This window comes from Capricornis sumatraensis, chromosome 3, assembly GCF_032405125.1.
Source record: "Capricornis sumatraensis isolate serow.1 chromosome 3, serow.2, whole genome shotgun sequence".
NCBI lineage: Eukaryota > Metazoa > Chordata > Mammalia > Artiodactyla > Bovidae > Capricornis > Capricornis sumatraensis.
In genome coordinates this window covers 169018652-169037856 of record NC_091071.1, presented here as the reverse complement: position 1 = coordinate 169037856, position 19205 = coordinate 169018652, and the positions used below count along the sequence as shown (strand labels likewise).

Sequence of the window (19205 nt, the reverse complement as noted above, 5' to 3'; positions counted from 1 at the left end):
GGTGGCAAAGAGTCAGACACAACTGAGCGACTAAGCATGTATGCACACTCACATTATGGAGAGCAATCGACTTTACGCGAAGTCTGCCAACTTACATGTTAATATCATCCAAAAACGCCCTCAGAGAAACATTCAGAATAATGTTTGACCAAATATCTTTGCACAGTGCCCAGCCAAGCTGACACACATTTTATGTGTCACAATAGGCACACGATAACTATTTGTTGAATGAGTGACAATGAATGAATGAATGAACTTAGGGAGAGTGAGAGTCTTCCCAGGTTCACACAGCTGGTAAAAAAGAAGGCCCAGGTTTTCAGAACTCAGTGCAGGCAGCTGTTCTTTCCATCCTACCGCAGGGCGTCTAGGAATGCTGACCAGAGCCAGCCTTGTGTGGTTCCCAGGACTGCCTGTCAGGGCATACAAGACTTTCTCTCCTCTCCAATCAAAATAAGCTACTTCCTGTGTGAGGTACACGCCCTGCAGTTAATTCTCTCTGCTGTTGTGTTTCACCTGGTGCTGTTATCAGACCTGGAATGTATCTTCCCCTCCTCTATATTTTATCCATTTATTTATTCATTCAACAAAAATTTCTTTAGCATCTACAACAAGGTGGGTAGTAAGACAGCACTGGTAACACAGAGATGAATAGAGAGATAAAGTGCCTGCCTTTCTGGAGCGCTTACATGCTAGTACTGGGAAAACAGACACAACTCAATTGAGGAAGCGAACAAGATAATTTCAGGTGGTCATCAGGGCTGGGAAGAAAACCGGGAAGTAAAAACAGGTGACGAACAGGCTGATGTGAAAGATGGTGCTAGGAATGTAATTTAGATGGAGCTTAGGGCTGGTGTTTGAGGTGAGACCCCAGTCACGTGTGGAATGGGGGAAGAATACTCTAAGTGGAAGGAACAGGATGTGCCAAGGTATAAGGCAGAACAAATTTGATGTGTTAGAAGAGAAGAGAGAAAAAACTCATACCTATTACACAGTTTCTGTTAGACATGTGCTAGGCTCTGGAATACAAAGATAAATAGGACATGGTCACCGGGGGCGGGGGAGGGGACTTCCTGGTGGTCTAGTGGTTAAGACTCTGAGCTCTCAATGCAGGAAACACAGGTTCAATCCCTGGTTGGGGAACTAAGATCCCCTACGGCAGGGCCAAAAATAAAAAAAAAACCGAAAAGGTAGGGCATAGTCCTTTCCCCTAAAGAGTTCATTATTGGGGGAAAGACAAACATGACAGCTACCACCCTTTGAGTGATCTACCCTCACCATGAACCAATGACCGCATCCCTGGCAGCCATATTTGTACTCTGTGGCCACAGCTGATTGGTTGCGAAGGGCGTTCACCTGACTTAAGTAGGACCAATCAGCTTTCTTTCCCTCAGGATCACTGAATAGGGGGGTCAGGCACTATCCTTGCTTGCAGGGTAGTGCTAGCTGGCATTTGTTGTGTCTTGAGCAGGTATTGCCAGGGTGACGCAGCCTCCTGACTTTCCCAAGACTGAGAGGTTGCTGTGGAAAAACTAAGAGAGTCCCAAGATGGTCCGTCATCCTATCTTCAGTGTGCCGGGTTGACTGTTAAACCTGAGAATTTAGGAGCTGGTGAGGGGGGGTGGTGTCAGACCCGTCACTGTGGCTGGAGCAGAGAGGATGCTCGTCTGTAGAGAGAGGAGAACGGAGGAGCGATGAGAACCAGAAATCGAGTTCCTGGGATTCTATTCTTGGTACCAGGGTCTTTCCAGGGGCCATCTACTTCCCTGACTATGGATGCTCAGACACCCTTGTTCCCCTACAGAAAATCTCCAGTGTCTGCTTGAGTCAGTTGCAGTGGGTTTCTGTTCCTTGCATCCGCAGACTTCTAACTGATAGAGACAATGACTATAAAAAACTATAACCCAGGAGGTGTATGCTTGATAGAGGTGTCCACAGCCTGGGGTGCACTGAGGATGCGGCCTGCCTGCTTGGCTACATCCCCAGGGAAGCCTTCCCCAACTCAATCTATGGTCTCTCTCACCTCCCAACAGCCTCATCTGACCCTCACTCATAACACTCATTCCTTCCTTATATCTTCTGTCACCTTCTAGCCTGTAAAGGCTCATGTGTGAAAAATCTTTGTACTTTCTTCCAAACATAGTATCTTATGTGGCTAATATCTTGTACTTTTGCAATGCTGCATATGTAAAGCATTTGTTGTTGTTGTTGTTGTTGTTTTGGCCAAGCAGTGTGGCTTGTGGGATCTTTGTTCCTCCACCAGGGATTGAATCTGGGCTCTCAGCAGTGAGGGCACAGAGTCTTAGCTGCTGGACTGCAAGGGGATTCCCTACAAAGCATTTTCAAGTTCATTATCTGATGTGCATCCAAGTCTTCAAAAATTTGAATATTAGCATTAATAATAGCAGCTGCTGTTTATTTTGTGCATACTCTATGTGCTAGGTGGGGGAGGGGGGGAACTTGAGACTTAGAGAGGATACGTGATTTGCCCAAGATCTCTGAATTTATGTGTCACAGATCTGGCCATAGAACGTTATTTTCAGGCTATAAACCCATGCTCTCTCTGCCCCGCCAGGATCCTGGGGCAGAGTGCAGGCTGCTGATCCCTTCCCTGGACCCTCTGACTCAAATCCTTTGGGCTGGCCCCGGCTCTGCCTTGATGTTTTCCAGTAGAGCAGGTCTCAGGTCACTCAGCTTGCCAGTCTGGCCAAGTCAGGCGAATTCGGCTCCCTGAGCCTCTGTGGTTGCCATGGCACCTTCCCTGGGCTCCTCTCAGTGTAAACCTGGGGGCGAGCTGTTTTGCAGCAAATAGGGGTGAAAACAGAAATTCTCCCATGAATGTGGGCAACTAGCAAACAGCCTGCCTCTCCTTGTAATTCCTTTTGATGCCTTGCAGGTGGGTTTTTAGGGCCATGAAATCCAATTCCTCCATTTCACAGGTGAGGAAACTGAGGCCCAGGGGCTTAGTGTTTCACAGAGATTTTGTGCCATGGCCAGGAGGTCTCTGGAGTCAGAGACCTGGGTTCCAATCTAGCCTCTGCCTGACACTGGGCAAGCTCCTGAACGATTCTGAGCCCTGTACTCCTCATCCATAAACTGGGGCTCATGATACTCCTTCTCTGAATGAGTTAGGGGAAGGGCTAAATCATATTTTTTCATATATACATAAAAGTGCTTCCCAAGGGCCTGGTATGTGAATAGATGCAATTGCCCAAGGTCAGCCTGCCGGGAGTGGGGGTAAGTATGTTGTTACATGATTCAGGAGATATAGATTCTGGTCTTGACGTTGCTGCTAACTTGCTGTGTGTAAGTCCCTTCACCACCTTGAACCTCAGCAACTTTTTCTGTAAGTGAAAGGTGGGTTGGATGAGATGATGCCTCAGTTTTCATTTCCCCAGCCCTACAGGTGTGTGCATCTGGTGACAGAATGCTAGTTCCCAGGGCTCCTAAGGCTGTGCTTGTTCACCACACCACCCTGCCTCACCAGCAAAGTGGCCCAGGGATCCAGTCAAGAGCCCCAGAGTCTTTGGTGGGAGAGGAAGGGATGCTCCTAAAGGTAGGAACTCTCCATGAGGGTCAGGGCTGTACTCCTGACTCCAGCAACCTCCTCTGGTTCAGAGTCCTGCCCAGGCTTTATGGGGAGGACAGGGCTGAGTGGAAGGGAGAAGAAGGAGGATGGGGACTTGCTGGTGAGGGAAACTCATCTGATGAGGTCAGCTGAAAGCAGTTTTAAATACTGTCAGCATTAGTGGGTGGAGATGAGAGGTGGGCAGTGTCGAAGCTCCGCTCAGATAGCAACAAGGACTGAGGAAAGAGGAGAAGGAGAGACGGGAGGGGGTGGCATCAGGGATCCAGCGAGGAAACAGGAATCCAAATTCGGGGGAGGAGGAGGTGAGCAGTGGGATGGGGAGCTGGAGGCAATGGATGGAGAAGAAGTAGAGACAGGAAAGGGAAGAACTGCTTTTTGTCGAAGGAAAATGATAGCTTGATAGAAAAAACTGGAGATAGAGCACATTCACTCCCAACACAGTGTTTGCTCACTGCTGCCAGGAGGCAGGCGGGGAGGCATTGAGCACTGTCCTCGGAGGGGAAGTCCGATGGCCCTTCTTCCCCTCTGGGCTGCCCCTGATGGGCTGGCCTGCTGGGGCCCCAGGCCTCTGAGGGTCCTCACCTTCTGCATGTAGCACCTGGCTTCTAATCACAGATGAGCTGGGGGACTCTGAGCCTGTCTTGCACTCTCTTCCCAGCCACCATCCCACCCCTGCTGCTGCCCAGGGGAAGTCCCTGAGCGGGACTAGGAAGTCCCTTCTAATCCCTTCCTCTCCTCCACCCTAAACAAACACATCCTACAGTTTGACACTTGGGAATGAACTCAGCACATGTACCCAGCACTGGCTACTTGTGGGGGTGGGCCCATCTAGATCTGGGATCACTTTGCCTCACAAGATTGAGAAAGGAAGCTTGATATAAACATGGTCTTCTTGTTATTAGTATTGGGTATGATTATTGTAACAATAGTACTAGTTAAGAACTTATTGAATATTTTCTGTGTCAGGCACACAAGTTCTGTATTTGCATTACCTCATTTATCTCCTTCATAATCCTATCAAATATGTATTATTATCATTTCCTCTTCTTAGATGAGGACACTGAGACTTGGTGAAGTTGAGAAACTTATCCAAAATCATATAATTCGCATGTGACCAACCCAGTGTTCAAACCCAGAGTCCATACTCTTCGAGAATTCTACCTCCCCCAGTCTCCAAACAAAGCTGTAGTCATGCCAGTAAGCCATGTCTACTTATTCTGGTGTCATTCTTCTTGGATATTACCCTTGGATGTTATCCTAATGCTTTAAGCTACAAGTAAACAAAAAACCATCATTAAGAATGTCTTAAACAAAAGATCTTGAAGTCCAGAGCCAGTATATTTAGAGTTCAACAACATCATCAACTATCCAGGCTTATCCTTTCTTTCGATTGACAACCTTATCGTTTTGGCTTTTTATCCTCATGCTTATTGCTTTGTAATTGCAAGATGGCTGCTATAGCTCCAGGCATCACACCAGCATCCCAAGGGGTCTGGGCAAACAGATTTCTTCTGATGCAGCTTTGCTTTTTATCCCGAAAAAAAGGATGTCAGTGGATTTCTCTACACATCTCATTGGTTTCATATCCATCCTTAGACCAATCACTGATGTAGGAAGGTATGTATGTACCTATACATCATGATGGCTCCTGCTTAACAGATCATCCCAAAACTTAACAAGCATTCACTAGTGCTATGAATCTGTGGATAGCTGAATGGTTCTACTGATTTGAGCCAGGCCAGACTCATCTTGGTTGGATTTCCTTCTGTGCCTGTGAAAGTTGATAGGTCAGCTGGGAATTGCCTGGTCTAGGACACCCTTACTTACTCACATGTCTCGTGCTGGCTGTTTGCCAGCTGGGGTGATGGAGTGACTAGGTCTTTCATCCAGCAGGTTGGCCCAAGCTTGTTTCCATGGCAGCGGTAGGGTTCCAAGAGATTGAGTAGAAGGCAAGGTCTCCTGTGGCCTGGACTCTGGACTGGCATGCTCATTTCCATCGCATTCTTTTGGGCAAAGCAAGTCACAAGCCAGGTCAGGTGCAGGGGTGGGGAGATGGATTCCACTGTTTGACGGGCGAGCTGCAAGGTCACGTGGTAAAGGGCTCAAATGCAGAGAGTGATGAAGAACTGTGACTGTTCTGCAGCCTACCACAGATTTGTTGTTTCGTTTAGTTGCTCAAGTCCAACTCTTTTGTGACCCCTGGACTGTAGCCCACCAGGCTCCTCTGTCCATGGGATTTCCCAGGCAAGAATACTGGCGTGGGCTGCCATTTCTTTCTCCAGGGGATCTTCCCAATCCAGGGATCGAACTGGTGTCTCCTGCATTGACTGGCAGATTCTTTACTGTTGAGCCACCAGGTTCCTTTAGGCCAGTTCATCCCCTAAGGGTGCGAAGGGCTCCTTTCCCCCAAATCAAGGGAATACCCCTACCTCCTGATCAGGGCACAGGTGCAGGAAATAAAGGGAGGACATGGCTTGTGGGTAGACTGCGTCTAGACAGGGGTCAATCCCAGGCACAAGGTGGGGAAGGGAGATTTTGCAGCTTCAGTTTCTCCAGGTCACCTTCCTTCTTCTGAAGAGGGTAATTTTCATCTGTCTTTTGTTGATGCTTGGTCTGGGCCTCATGATGCTTCCACTAACAGGCATATGCATTTCCTCGACACTCAGATGCAAAAAACAATTTACAAAACTAAATAAAATGAACTCTGCCGCCATCCACTAGTTGTGGGAAAATCCAGTGTCCGTCACTGAGGACAGGCCAGGGGGTTGTCTAGTTCTTCTCCCTGAGGTTTGCATGAATTAGGAAACATGAGGCAAAGCCTTTGGTATTTGGTCCATTAAAGTTTCTTGTGAGGTGCTTTTGTCCACACCCCACCCAGGTGTCCATTCAAAAGCAAGAGACTCTATCTCTGCTTCCTTGATCTTGTTATAGAAAATTTCCAGGTTCGTGAAAGTTCCCTGGCAGTCCAGGGGTTGTGATCCCACACTTCCATTGCCAGGGACCAAGGTTTGACCCTTTGTTGGGGAACAAAGATTCCCCCAAACCTCACAGTGTGACCAAAAAAAAAAAGACCTCCAGGCTCTTAACTGTCCATCCAAATCTTCACAAAAGGAACTTACAAACCTCCTCTGCCCTCCTTTTCTCAAAGAATGCAGCTCTCTCCTGCCTCCCTATTCAACTCCACTCCTTCTTTTTCCTAACAGACCCAGCCCTCCCCAACAATGTCTGGGTGGGGTTTTCCAGGAACCCAAGACCTGCCTGTGCTTCCTGGAAGAAAAAGCACCCCGAGAGAGCAGACAGTACGTGATAGAAACGAGGCTGAGGGATCAGGGAAGGAAGACACATCTCAGCTGAGATGGGCAGGAGGGTAGGAGAGGGTTAAGTGACCAAGGGGCTGGGAAGCCTGCAGTAGAGTGTTCCAGGCAGAGGTGCCATCCTTACTGCAAGAGCCAACATACTGAGCACTGCCTACATGCCAGGTTCTGTGAAGCAGATGCTTCTGTTGTCCTCACTTCACGCAACTTACAGAAGAAGTTAAGGAACTGGCCCAAGGACGTGCAACTAGTAAGGTGCTGAGCTGGGATTTTCAGTCCCACCAGTTTGATGCTGAAGCCCTACTCTTAATTACTTAGATGAACCCAGAGATGAGAGGAGAAGGTTGTTTGGAGAACCAAGGGGAGTTTATTTTGGCTGGAACATAGTGTATGAAGGGGAAGACGGTACAAGAGGTTATGGAGGTAGAGAGAGACGCCAGTGTGGCGACTCCTGCTGCCACACTACCGCTCGGAGGCACCCAGCCTAGAAGCACTTCAGAGGCTACTTCAATAACTTTAGCAGGAAATGATGGTGGGTCAGTCTAAGCAGATGGTAATAAAAATAGTTGAAAAAAAAAAGTAAAGGACTTCCCTGGTGGCCCAGTGGTTCACTGCGTGCTCCCAATGCAGGGGGCATGGCTTTGATCCCTGGTCAGGGAACTAAGATCCCACATGCTGCCAGGCATGGCCCAAAAGTTAAAATTAAAAAGAAATGGCAGGATTTGTGGGTTATTAGGAAGAATGGACAGCCCTTGGTGATTACGTAGCGGAAGGGGACTTGGGGTGGGGGAAGAGGCAGGAGTCAAGAGTGACCCTCAGGTTTCTGGGTTGGGAAACTAAATGGATGTCCTGATCCTATTCACTGGCTGGCTTTGAAAGCATCTCTCCCAGGCTCTCTAGCTGTCTGTCTTCCTAGCTCTAAAATGAAGATAATGAAACCTGACCTCCCCATTATCCAGATGGTGTCAAGATAACATGAAGTCATCAGTTTGGAAGTGCTTCGGGAAAGTCAGAAGTACTTTGCAAATGCAAGTGGTTATTATTTTATGGTTATCGCTAAGGTCCTGCCTCTCCTGGGGCTTGCAGATGGAGCCAGACTCAAGGCAACCCAGGGGAACTGCCCGCTGGCTCTCTCACTCACTCTCTCTCTCACTTGGACGCAGTCTCAGCATTCCTAGCAGGCAGTGCCTCTTTGGCAGGTGGGAGCCGCAGTCCTACGTACTAAATTGTTAATAGCTTCCCTGGGGAGTTCCTTTCTGCTCTGACTCCTTCAGTAATTTCTGTTTCTCTACTGCTGACGCCTTCTGATGCCCTGGGTTGGCCCAGGATTCCCCATCCATTTTGGTTTGTGTCTTTGTTCTGACCTGAAGTCAATGATGGGGTCAAGCAAAATTGAATTGTTTGGCTGTCCAGGCATGGAGGGCTGTGTATTCTGTGCTCCACCAAGAGCAGGGACGGACTTAAGAATCCCCGATGTTCAATGACTCATTGCCCTTCACAGCCGCGGAAAGTCTGCTGAACAGAGACAGCAGCCACCGGTTCTTGTGTTTTGGGGGGACTGACTTTCTAGGTTTCGCTCTGAGCGCAGGAGTGAGGGGTGGCAGGAGCGAGGTCCGTCAGGAGTGGCTTTTGGGGTCACACAGACCTGGCTTGACGTCCCTGCTCTGGCATCAGCATATCACCTAAGCTCTGCCAGATGGAACCACAGTAGAAAGCTCTCACATTTCTAGGACTGCCGAGAATTAAATGAGATAATCCACGGAGCACTTGGCCCCGGCGCCTGGCACACAGCAGACTCTCTCTAAATGGGAGCCAACGGGATCATTTATGAGTTGTGACCACAGAAATGAGACTGTCTTTTAAAGATAAGTAGACGAGAATGCTCACATCCGAGTAAAAATTGATCTCTTCAAAGTGTTCACTTTGGGAGTTCATTGGGGAAACTCCTTTTAGATGTCATTCAAGTTTCCATGTGTCCTTCCAGTGTCCTTGGGGTGGGGGTGGTGCCAGTTCACATGCACTGGCATTGAGCCTTAGTCATCTGAGGCTGCTGTAACAAAGTACCATAATGGAGTGGCTTATCAGCAACAGACATTCATGTCTCATAGTTCTGGAGGTTGAAAGTCTCGGTGCAAACAGGATTGAGTTCTGATGAGAAACCTCTTCCAGCTTGCAGACTGTTGCCGTCTCATCATATCCTCCCATGAGAAAACAGATGGCAAGCAAACTCTGCAAAGGCACAGCCCATAACAGCACGTGTGGTGTCTTAGCAATCACGTCCCTCATGTGCTTGGTCATTCACTTATCTGTCACGGCTTCTTGACTGCGAGCTCCTTTAAGAGGGCAATGGTCTGACTCATGCTCTTGGTTTCATAACTTGTTCTCCTGCAGCCCTTTCTCAGTTGGCACAGCATCTGTTGCTTCACCAGATCCTCACACCAATCCTGCCTCTCTCTGCTTTCTGGATGAGAAAACTAAGGCTCAGAGAAGTGAAGGGAAACTTTCTGTCTTTTGGCTCCACCATAGCTGTGACTTTCCACCATAGCATTTCCTTACCCAAGAGGGACTCAAAAAAACATGGTGGAATGCAGTGTTTAAAAATTCCCTCCAGCCCAGTATGGAGAGGGGGTAGAGTCAGAAGAGGGGAACAGTAAACCCTGGCTAGGACCAGACTGGTCCCTGTGTCGTTCACTCATGTCAGATTCTTTTGCAACCCTTTTGGATTGAAGCCCACCAGGCTTCTCTGTCCCTGGGATTTTCCAGGCAAGAAGAGTGGAGTGAGTTGCCATGTCCTCCTCCAAGGGAGCTTCCCGACCCAGGGATCAAACCTACATCTCCTGTGTCTCCTGCATTGCAGGCGGATTCTTTACCCCCTGAGCCACCTGACTGGGAAGGGCCTCAAATGCAATGCTGAGGGGTGAGGGTAGACCTGCTTGGTGACAGTCAAAAGCCAAGGAGGCGACAGAGTTGGGAACTAGGACAGATGTTCTCTTATTTACAATGGTTTGATTTACGATTTTTTGACTTCACAGTAGTGCAAAACTGCTACACATTCAGTAAAAACTGTGGTTTGGATTTTGAATTTTGATCCTGTCCAGGCCTGTGCTATGCGCTGTGGACAGCATCAGTGAACCACAGCTCCCACTCAGCCAGGAGATCATGAAAAACAGCTGGTATACTTACCACATCCTGTGCCCACACAGCCGTTTGCTTTCAGTAGAGTATCCAATAAATTAGTGAGATAGTCAACACTTTATTATCCAATAGGCTTTATGTTAGTTGGCTTTGCCTGACTGTAAGGAGTATGTCAAGGCTGTATATTGTCACCCTGCTTATTTAACTTATATGCAGAGTACATCATGAGAAACGCTGGGCTGGAGGAAGCACAAGCTGGAATCAAGATTGCTGGGAGAAATATCAGTAACCTCAGATATGCAGATGACACCACCCTTATGGCAGAAAGTGAAGAGGAACTGAAGAGCCTCTTGATGAAAGTGAAAGAGGAGAGTGAAAAAGTTGGCTTAAAGCTCAACATTCAGAAAACGAAGATCATGGCATCTGGTCCCATCACTTCATGGCAGATAGATGGGGAAACAGTGGCTGACTTTATTTTTCTGGGCTTCAAAATCACTGCAGATGATGACTGCAGCAATGAAATTAAAAGACACTCCTTGGAAGGAAAGTTATGACCAACCTAGATAGCATATTAAAAAGCAGAGACATTACTTTGCCAACAAAGGTCCGTCTAGTCAAGGCTATGGTTTTTCCAGTGGTCATGTATGCATGTGAGAGTTGGACTATGAAGAAAATTGAGCGCCGAAGAACCGTGGTGTTGGAGAAGACTCTTGAGAGTCCCTTGGATTGCAAGGAGATCCAACCAGTCCATCCTAAAGGAGATCAGTCCTGGGTGTTCATTGGAAGGACTGATGTTGAAGCTGAAACTCCAATACTTTGGCCACCTGATGCAAGGAGCTGACTCATTGGAAAAGACCCTGATGCTGGGAAAGATTGAGGGCAGGAGGAGAAGGGGACGACAGAGGATGAGATGGCTGGATGGCATCATCGACTCGATGGACATGGGTTTAGGTGGACTCTGGGAGTTGGTGATGGACAGGGAGGCCTGGCGTGCTGTGGTTCATGGGGTCGCAGAGTCAGACACGACTGAGCGACCGAATGGAACTGAAGCTAATGTAAGTGTTCTGAGCATGTTTAAGGTAGGTTAGGCTAAGGTATAATGTTCGGTAGGTTGGGTGTATTAAATACTTTTTTATTTATTTATTTTTTGGCTGTGCTGGATCTTGGTTGCCATGTGGGCTCTTCTCTAGTTGCAGCGAGCAAGGGCTACTCTTGGCTGTGGCACACAGGCTTCTCATTGCAGTGGCTTCTCTGATCGCAGAGCACAGACTCTGGGACGCGAGGGCTTCAGTCGTTGCGGTGCGTGGACTCCGTAGTTGCGGCTCATGGGAACTCTAGAGCATTGGCTCAGTAGTCATGATGCATGGGCTTAGCTGCTTGTGGCATGTGGGATCCTCTTGGACCAGGGATCGAACCTGTGTCTCTTGGATTGGCTGGCAGATTCTCTACCATTGAGCCACCAGGAAAGCTCTTCAATACATTTTTTAGTTACCATGATATTTTTAACTGACAATAGACTTATTGGGACATAATCCCATTGTGAGCCTTAGTTCTGGGCTGCGATTAAAGCCCTGGAGGTGCTGGGATGTGCTGGGAGTTCAGGGCCAATCCTTTGGGCAACTGATGGAAAGAGCTGACTCACTGGAAAAGACCCTGACGCTGGGAAAGATCGAGGGCAAGAGAAGGGGGCGACAGAGGATGAGATGGTCGGATGGCCATTGGATATGAGTTTGAGCAAACTCTAGGAAATAGTGAAGGACAGGGAAGCCTGGCGTGCTGTAGTCCATGGAATCGCAAAGAGCTGGACACGACTGAGTGACTGAACAACAACAATCCCATTGTAATCGGGGGAGAACTGTACTTCAGTTCCAAATAAGATGTGACTGCAGAGTTTATGCAAAGGGTTTTGAGTTCCTTAAGAGAATTTGTAGGTCCTGTATTAAGTTGTAAATGCTCTGTCTCCTTCATCAAAGGGGGAGCTCACCAAAGGTGGAATTGAGCTTTCTAGTCAATCACGCATCAAGCACTAAGGAGGAGGTGCAGAAGTGCACAAGATCTATTGTAGAGGTGATGCACACAAATCCAGTGATTATCCAGATAAATTTCTGTGCGGAAGAGGTGCATGATGCTGTGAGAACAAACGATAAGGACAGCTTGATCTAATTGTATGGGGCAGTGGAGGAGGCCCACTCAGTCAGTGAAGGTTTCGTGGAGGAAGTGATATTTAAGCTGAAACTTGAAGGATGAATAGCATTTAGCCTAAGGAGGTGGCGGAGCCCTTCCCCGCAGAAGAAATAGAATATGCAAATGTCCTGAAGTGGGAAAAAATTTGGCTTGTTGGAGGAGTTGGGAGGGGGCTGGAACTCTAGTGAAACAGCCCTCCTGCGTCCTGTTCCAATTTCTTTCCTCTGGCACCAGAAAAGTCTCTGAGTATACCAGGCCTTTTGGGACAAGGGAGAGAGTTCTGGCAGCACACGTGACCACAGAGTAAAAAAATCACCTGTCTGATGAGTCCTTAGATGGTTGGGTGGGAAAGCCTTGGGGGGTGGGTAGTCTGCTGTAGCTAGTAGCGGGGCTTGGACAGCAGCTGAGAGGGATAAAGAGAATGGAGAGGAGAGCTTCCGTGGTTCCCCTTCCAGTGGTTAAGAATCTGCCTGCCAATGCAGGGGACACAAGTTTGATCCCTGGTCCGGGAGGATCATGCCACGGAGCAGCTGAGCCTGAAAGCCGCAACTACTGAAGCCCATGCACCTACAGTCCATGCTCTGCAATAAGAGAAGACACTGCAATCAGAAGCCTGCGCATTGCAACAGAGTAGCCCCCACTCAGCAGAACTAGAGAAAGCCTCTATGCAGCAACAAAGACCCAGCACAGCCATAAACAAACAAACAAATAAAACCGTTCTTAAAAAAGAAACGAATGGAGAGGAGGATGATCTTGGGAATTCCAGCTTGTTCTTTCTGGGAAAGGGTAGGAATCTTGTGCATAGATGGATGACTCAAGCCAGAGAGTGAGGGGTCCTCAGCCAGCCACTCACAGGGCCAAGAGTGTCACCGCAGAGTCCAGAGCTCAAGAACTCCAGTATTGTCCCATTCAAATCCGCCACCCCCCCTCCAACCCAGGTCCTTTATTCATCCAACAAGTATTTCCTGAGCTCCCACTGTGACCGCAGCCCTCCATTGGGTCCAGGGATCAATCAAGCCTGGCCTTCCCAAGGAGGAAACAAACTTGGCTAGAAATAATTACCATATGGGGATCCAGTGATTTAAGACTTCTTGCTTCCACTGCAGGGGGCATGGGTTTGATGCCTGGTTGGGGAACTAACTGAGGCCAAATAAAAATTACCATATGAGAATATTAGTCTTCTTGTCTGTAAACTGGGGAGTCTATGTCAAAGTGTTGCTTTGGGTAAAGGGCTCAGCACAGTGCTGGAACAATAGGGAGAATGTTCTGGGAAGGACAGGGGCCCCCAAAACGAGGATGGGTCTGAGTTGGGGCTGGTCAGGTCAGAGAGAAGGTGTCAGAAATGGCCTCTTTCCACCTGCACCTACAGCAGCCACAGAGATCCTTAAGATGCTCTTTGAGATCCTACCTTCTCCCCACACTCCCTTTCTGTCCTCTCCTCTTCCTGGCCTTTTATCCCTCTGAACATAGGGTCTTTGCACATGTGATTTAAAAATATATATTTAAAAACACTTTATTTTAATTTTTGACTGTGCTGGATCTTTGTTGTTGCGCGGCTACTCTGTACTTGCAGTGCATGGACTTGTTGCGGTGGTTTTTCTTGTTGCTGAGTACTGACTCTAGGTGTTGGCTCGGTAATTGTGGCACTCAGGTTTAGTTGCTCTGTGGCAGGTTGGATCTTCCTGGATCAGGGATGGTTCAAACCTGTGTCTCCTGCATTGGTAGCTGAATTCTTCACCACTGAGCTACCAGAAAGCCCCCATGTGTGACTTCTTTGACTGAAATGCTCCTCCCCAGTCTCTTTCCTAAGTCAGTTCCTCCTCGCACTTCACATCTTACCTTAAGCATCATTTCCTCAGGGAAGCTGTCCTGACCCCTGGCTTTTGTAGATCCCGCCAAAGGAATGCCCTGCTCTCCTTCACTCTCCTCCGTATGTGACCAGATCTTCCTCAGTGTGATCTTGGGATTGAGGTCTCTCTCCTCCACTGGGCTGTAAGGAGGCAGGGCTTTATGCACTAGCGACCCCTCAGTTGAGCTTCCCTGGTGGCTCAGATGGTAGAGAATCTGCCTGCAGTGCAGGAGACCTAGGTTCGATCCCCGGGTCTGGTCTGGAAGAGCCCTTGGAGGGAATGGCAATTCACTCCAGTATTCTTGCCTGGAGAATTCACCTCAATAGTACCTGGCTCTTATATTCCGCACCCCAAAAAGATCTGTTGAGCAAATGAATGGGCTGCAAAAAAAAAAAAAAGAATAATAATGGTTATTTATGAAGCGTTTACTATGTACCCAGCACTGAGCTAAATTCTTTAACCGCATCATGTTAATCTCCCCAACAACCCTCTGAAGGAGGTGGTGTGATTATTCTCACTTTACAGAAAAGGAAAATGAAGTCGAGGGATGTTAAATGACTTGCTCAAGGTCACTCTGCTTGTTAGCGCAGGGGTGAGGTGAGGGGCGGGATTCACATACAGGTCCTTCCCACCCCCAAAGCAGCCAAAGATGCGGAGGTGAGTCCCGGCTGCGGTCCGCGCGGACGCACCCGAGCCTGCGGAGCATCCCTAGGGAGGGAGTGGGCAGTCTCCCCCGGCTCCACTCCGAGCCGGTGGTGCAGCGCCCGCCCCCGGTCGCGGGCGCAGACTGGCGGCCGCCTCCGGGCCACGTGGTGCGCGCGGCGGGCGCGTCCGAGGAGCCCGCAGCGGCTCCGGGCTCAGAGCTCTCCCGGCTTGGAGAGCGGGCGGGAGCCGGGGGCTGGGCCGGTGCGGGCGGTGAGGCGGATGAGGAGGCGCGGGGGAAGCAGGGAGGCCGGGGCTTAGCGTCCGGCGGCGTCGGGGCCCCGGCCGCAGCCTCTTCCCTTGGCACATTGCTGGCACCGGGTCTCTGCGCCCAGGGCGCACGGCGGGCAGGGACGCAGCCCGGCCTCTTGGCCGCCATGGAGCCGGCCCCCTCCGGCGACCCCGAGCTGCAGCCCCAGCTCCTCGCCAACGCGTCGGACGCCTTCCCCAGCGCCTTCCCCAGCGCGGGTGCCAACGCGTCGGGGCCGCCAGGAGCACGGAGCGCCTCGTCCCTTGCCCTGGCTATCTCCATCACCGCGCTCTACTCGGCGGTTTGCGCCGTGGGGCTCCTGGGCAACGTGCTCGTCATGTTCGGGATCGTCCGGTGAGTCCGCTGTGGGTTGGAGCGCCCGGCAGGGCCCCAAGGGTGAGGGTGGGGACCGCGGACCTGGGACCCTGACCTCGGACTCCGCACACCCGGGGCCTCTGGGCTTCCTGAAGGGGGCGTCCGGGGGCCCAGCGGAAAGAGCGCTTCCATGGCAAGGGCGACCCTGGCGTGTGTGTGTGTGTGTATGCGCGCGCGCGTTTAACTAACATTGGGTAATCTGTTGGCCTCCCCCTACTTCTGTGTCAGACTGTGTGGGACAGTTTGGTGACAGTTGTGTGTCTGTCACAGTTTGCGAGTGCGTGATTCTGTGTTCGTGACAGTACCGATGCGTGTTTGGACCTCCTGGTGGTGGTGGGCAGAGATGCCCGAGGTGCGCTGGGCCTTCGGCGAGACATTGGTGTGTGGGCTGAGGATGCAGGTGGGGGCACAGGAGCGCTTGTGTGTCTGCATCGTGCTGACGCGCCCTTACCAAGTCACGTTTGGGGACCATCTGTTGGGGCTCCAGTGTTGGTGTATGTGCTTGTCTCACACTATCTCTTGGTAATTCTCTCTGTCAGAGTGAGTGACAACGTGACTGTTCTTTCTTGTCAGACCCGGAAGCCCCCATGGGAGGAGAGCATCCAGAGTGGCTCTGGACACTTGTGTGTGCATCTGCTGAGGGGTCACCATGGTTCCTGGGTACAGTGGGCCAGCCAGTCGCTCTCTGCTTCCTTCCCTGGGGCCATCTGGTTCTGAGCTCTGGACGGGATTCCGAGAGGCTGCGGATCCTCCTCACAAATGTCCCCTCTCTCACCTTCTCTTCTCCAACACTTTTTTTTTTTTTTCTGGCAAAAGCAAAAGTGATGTGGTTGGGCTGGAGTGGAGTTTATGCTTTCATCTCAGAAAGTAAAGTTCTCTTTTATGTGTCTCTGTGGTGCAGGGACCTTCTCAGATAGTCTAAAGCATCATGGGCTTGCCCAGAAGCAGTCCTGACCCAGCCCTGCCAGTGCAGACCGGGCGAAAGGGCTTGAAAGGAAACTCCCATCCTGGTTAACTGGAAATGGGTCATCTGTGCTGGCTGACCAAGGGACAATCCTGAACCTCTCTGGGGCCTGGTGCCACCAGACAGGGCAGAAGGCAGGGGGCAGATTGTGGATTCAGAGGCTGGAGATGTGAACTGTGGTCTTGGCCGAATTGCTGATGCCTGTCACACTGGGGGCCCCTTCCTCTCACCCACCATCTGTCCCACCTGCCTCAGTTTCCCTGTCTGGGGGATAGAGACCCAGTCTCTGCAGCTGGGACCATGAGTTCCAGAATGGGAGGTCTCTGTTGGCCAGAGCACAGTACACTGAAGTGTCGTGTGGTGTGGGGGTGTTGTAGGAGCTTTGGCTTGGATGATTCCGGGGGAAGCTTTGCTCCCCCAGGAGGAGTGGAGGGCACAAGAATTTCCTGTTCTTTCAGTGACTCATCACCAGCTCCAGTGGGAAAATTCCCCCAAGCACAGGCAGGAGCGATCTTTGCTTGGTCAGTGGTTCTCCCCACTTTACCTTGGGAAGTAGTCCTGCAGACTCAAGTCAACCTGAGTGTTAATTCTATCCACAAACTGGCTCTGCCACTGGGGTAAACCGCTTGGCCTCTTTGAGCCTCAGTTTCTTCATCTATAGAATGTGGAAGTAATAGAGTCTTCTTTGACAGGGTTTTTGTGAGGTGGCACTCAGCATTATAAATGCAGCTGGCATGGTGTCTGGACCCAGTCAGTGTGAGGAGGAGGAGCAAGATTGCTCAGAAGGAGAGTGAGGGGGTGCTTTTCCTAAGGTGGGCCTGGGAGTAGCTCTGATTCCAGGAGCCCAGGTTCCTGCACTCGTGCTCTCGGGGACTGGGGGGGAGGTCTCAGTGCTCTGATCTGGGGAAAGCCAAGTGTCAGTGTGCTCACTTCCACCTCCAGTCTCTTTCCTGGGGCCTCTGGCTGGTCAGCTGATGAGTGAACCCCCCGCCCTGCTGAGCCAAGGGAGGGCCTCTCCCTTCTGAGGGTCCACTGAGGGCAGGCTCTGGGCTCCATGTGCTAGGGTGCTGCCCATCAACCTTCCCCAAATCACCCTGTGTCAAGTGCATCTTGCAAGCAGCATAGCGGGCCCCTTAGGTCCCTGTGTTGTGCAGACATTTCCCGGGGCAGCCATCTGTGTGATCATTGGGCCTGACTGATGGCATCCTCGCCTGCAGCCCGGTGGGATAGGCATTAGCATCCCCATCATTGTCACCTCCAGTCTACAGGTGAAGAAGCTGCAATTCAGAGGGAGGCAAGGAGGCTTGTTCCTCTAGGTTCAGAACTTTTTCCAGAGCTGCCTGGGGTAGGGGACAAAGAATTGCATAGAAGGAGGGGGCGGAATCCTATTCCTCCTCTTGTCCTAGGATTCTCAGAGAATGATGGAGACAAAAGCATGGCGACTCTACACGTGTTATTCAGCATATGTGCTTTAGGCTGCCGTCCTTGGGGACGGGAATGCAGGCCCTGGCACTTAGTCCTCCCCCACTGAAAGGGAGGCTAGGGACAGGGCAGCTGTCTGGGGCTCGACTCAAGAGCAGTGTGTGGACAGAGGGGATCCAGGATGAAGGAAACCTCCGGTGTATCCATGGTTCTCTGACCATGCAGAGCCCAGCCCCACCAGTAAGTGAGTCAGTTGATTGGCTGAATGAATGAGTGGTTGAATGGATGAATTCTGCCCGTCAGTCCTGAGCTCAGCCTACTTGGAGAGCAGGGGAGGGTTTGCAAAAGTGATCCAGAGGGCCGTTGGGACAAAGAAGGAGGGAGGTGAGTGGCAGAGCTGGGGCTCTGAAGCCAGACACATCAATGTGCAAATCCAGAGTTCAAAGCCACTTACTTGCTGTCTATTTGGACTCGTGACTTCACCTTTCCGAAGCTCATTTCTTCGCGTATAAAGTGAAATAACAGCAGGACATCTGGGGTGGTGGTGAGGATTAAAGGAGACATGTTGTGTCTGGGCCTTTTCTATGTGAAGGAATGAAAAGAATAGACTCATTCAATAAAAATCCATGCTAGATGCTGAGATGTGATGGTGGGGAAGAAAATCCACCATCCCTGCCCTCGTGGAGCTTAGGTCTGGGAGAAATAGACATTCATCCACTAGTCATCCAACAGAGATACGTTTGCAGCTGTGCTGAGGGCCATGGAAGAGTGAGCTGTGAGACCCAGGATCAGGGAGGGTCTCACCTGATCTGGAAATTCCAGGAAGGGCTCTGAGGAGCTGAAAGGTAAGGAGAGGGTAACTAAGTAAAAAGGTGAGGAACAAGGCTGACATACATGAGAGGCTGAAAAAAAAAAAAAAAGATCACAGGAATCTCAGAATCCCAGAGCACAAAGCACTCCTTGTTCCCCCATCCCATCTTCCAAGGATATGCTTGGGAAGCCTGTTCACCCTTCTGGATACACAAGAGGGGCCTCTGGGAATTGCATTCTTAGCCAACAGCCTGTGATTTCTGAGGCTTCCAGGAAGTGTGAGCAGGAGTTTGGGGATGTGTGGTCCCCAGGCAGATGCTCCCTCCCTCCCCTTGCTGGGTGAGTTCAGCCAGTGTGGGGACTTGGGGAGTTTTTACAGCAGATGCCCGACAAACCCTCCTTCCGGGTGGAGTCATGCCCTGAGCAGGGCTGGCATCTCAGAGTTCCCTTCCCAGCTAGGTGGAGTGGAGTGTGAAGGGCTTAAGGATCCCCGCATCTCTGATGACTCCGTCTTCAGAAGTCATCAGTGATGATGCCATCTTCCCTGTACGTGGCCCAGAACTTCCTGGTTTGCCTGCCCCGAATCCAGGGAGGAGAACGGAGTCGATGCTTC

The 19205-nt window shown here is 50.4% G+C and overlaps 1 protein-coding gene across 1 annotated transcript in view; it reads left to right on the top strand.

Moving 5' to 3' along the window:
* Positions 1–15148: 15148 nt before the first annotated feature.
* The window catches only part of OPRD1 (opioid receptor delta 1), a 42937-nt gene continuing 38880 nt past the window's right edge, over positions 15149–19205 (top strand). The window contains exon 1 of the mRNA XM_068968149.1: positions 15149–15375. Coding sequence (XP_068824250.1) covers positions 15149–15375 — 227 coding nt within the window. The remainder of the gene's footprint in view (positions 15376–19205) is intronic.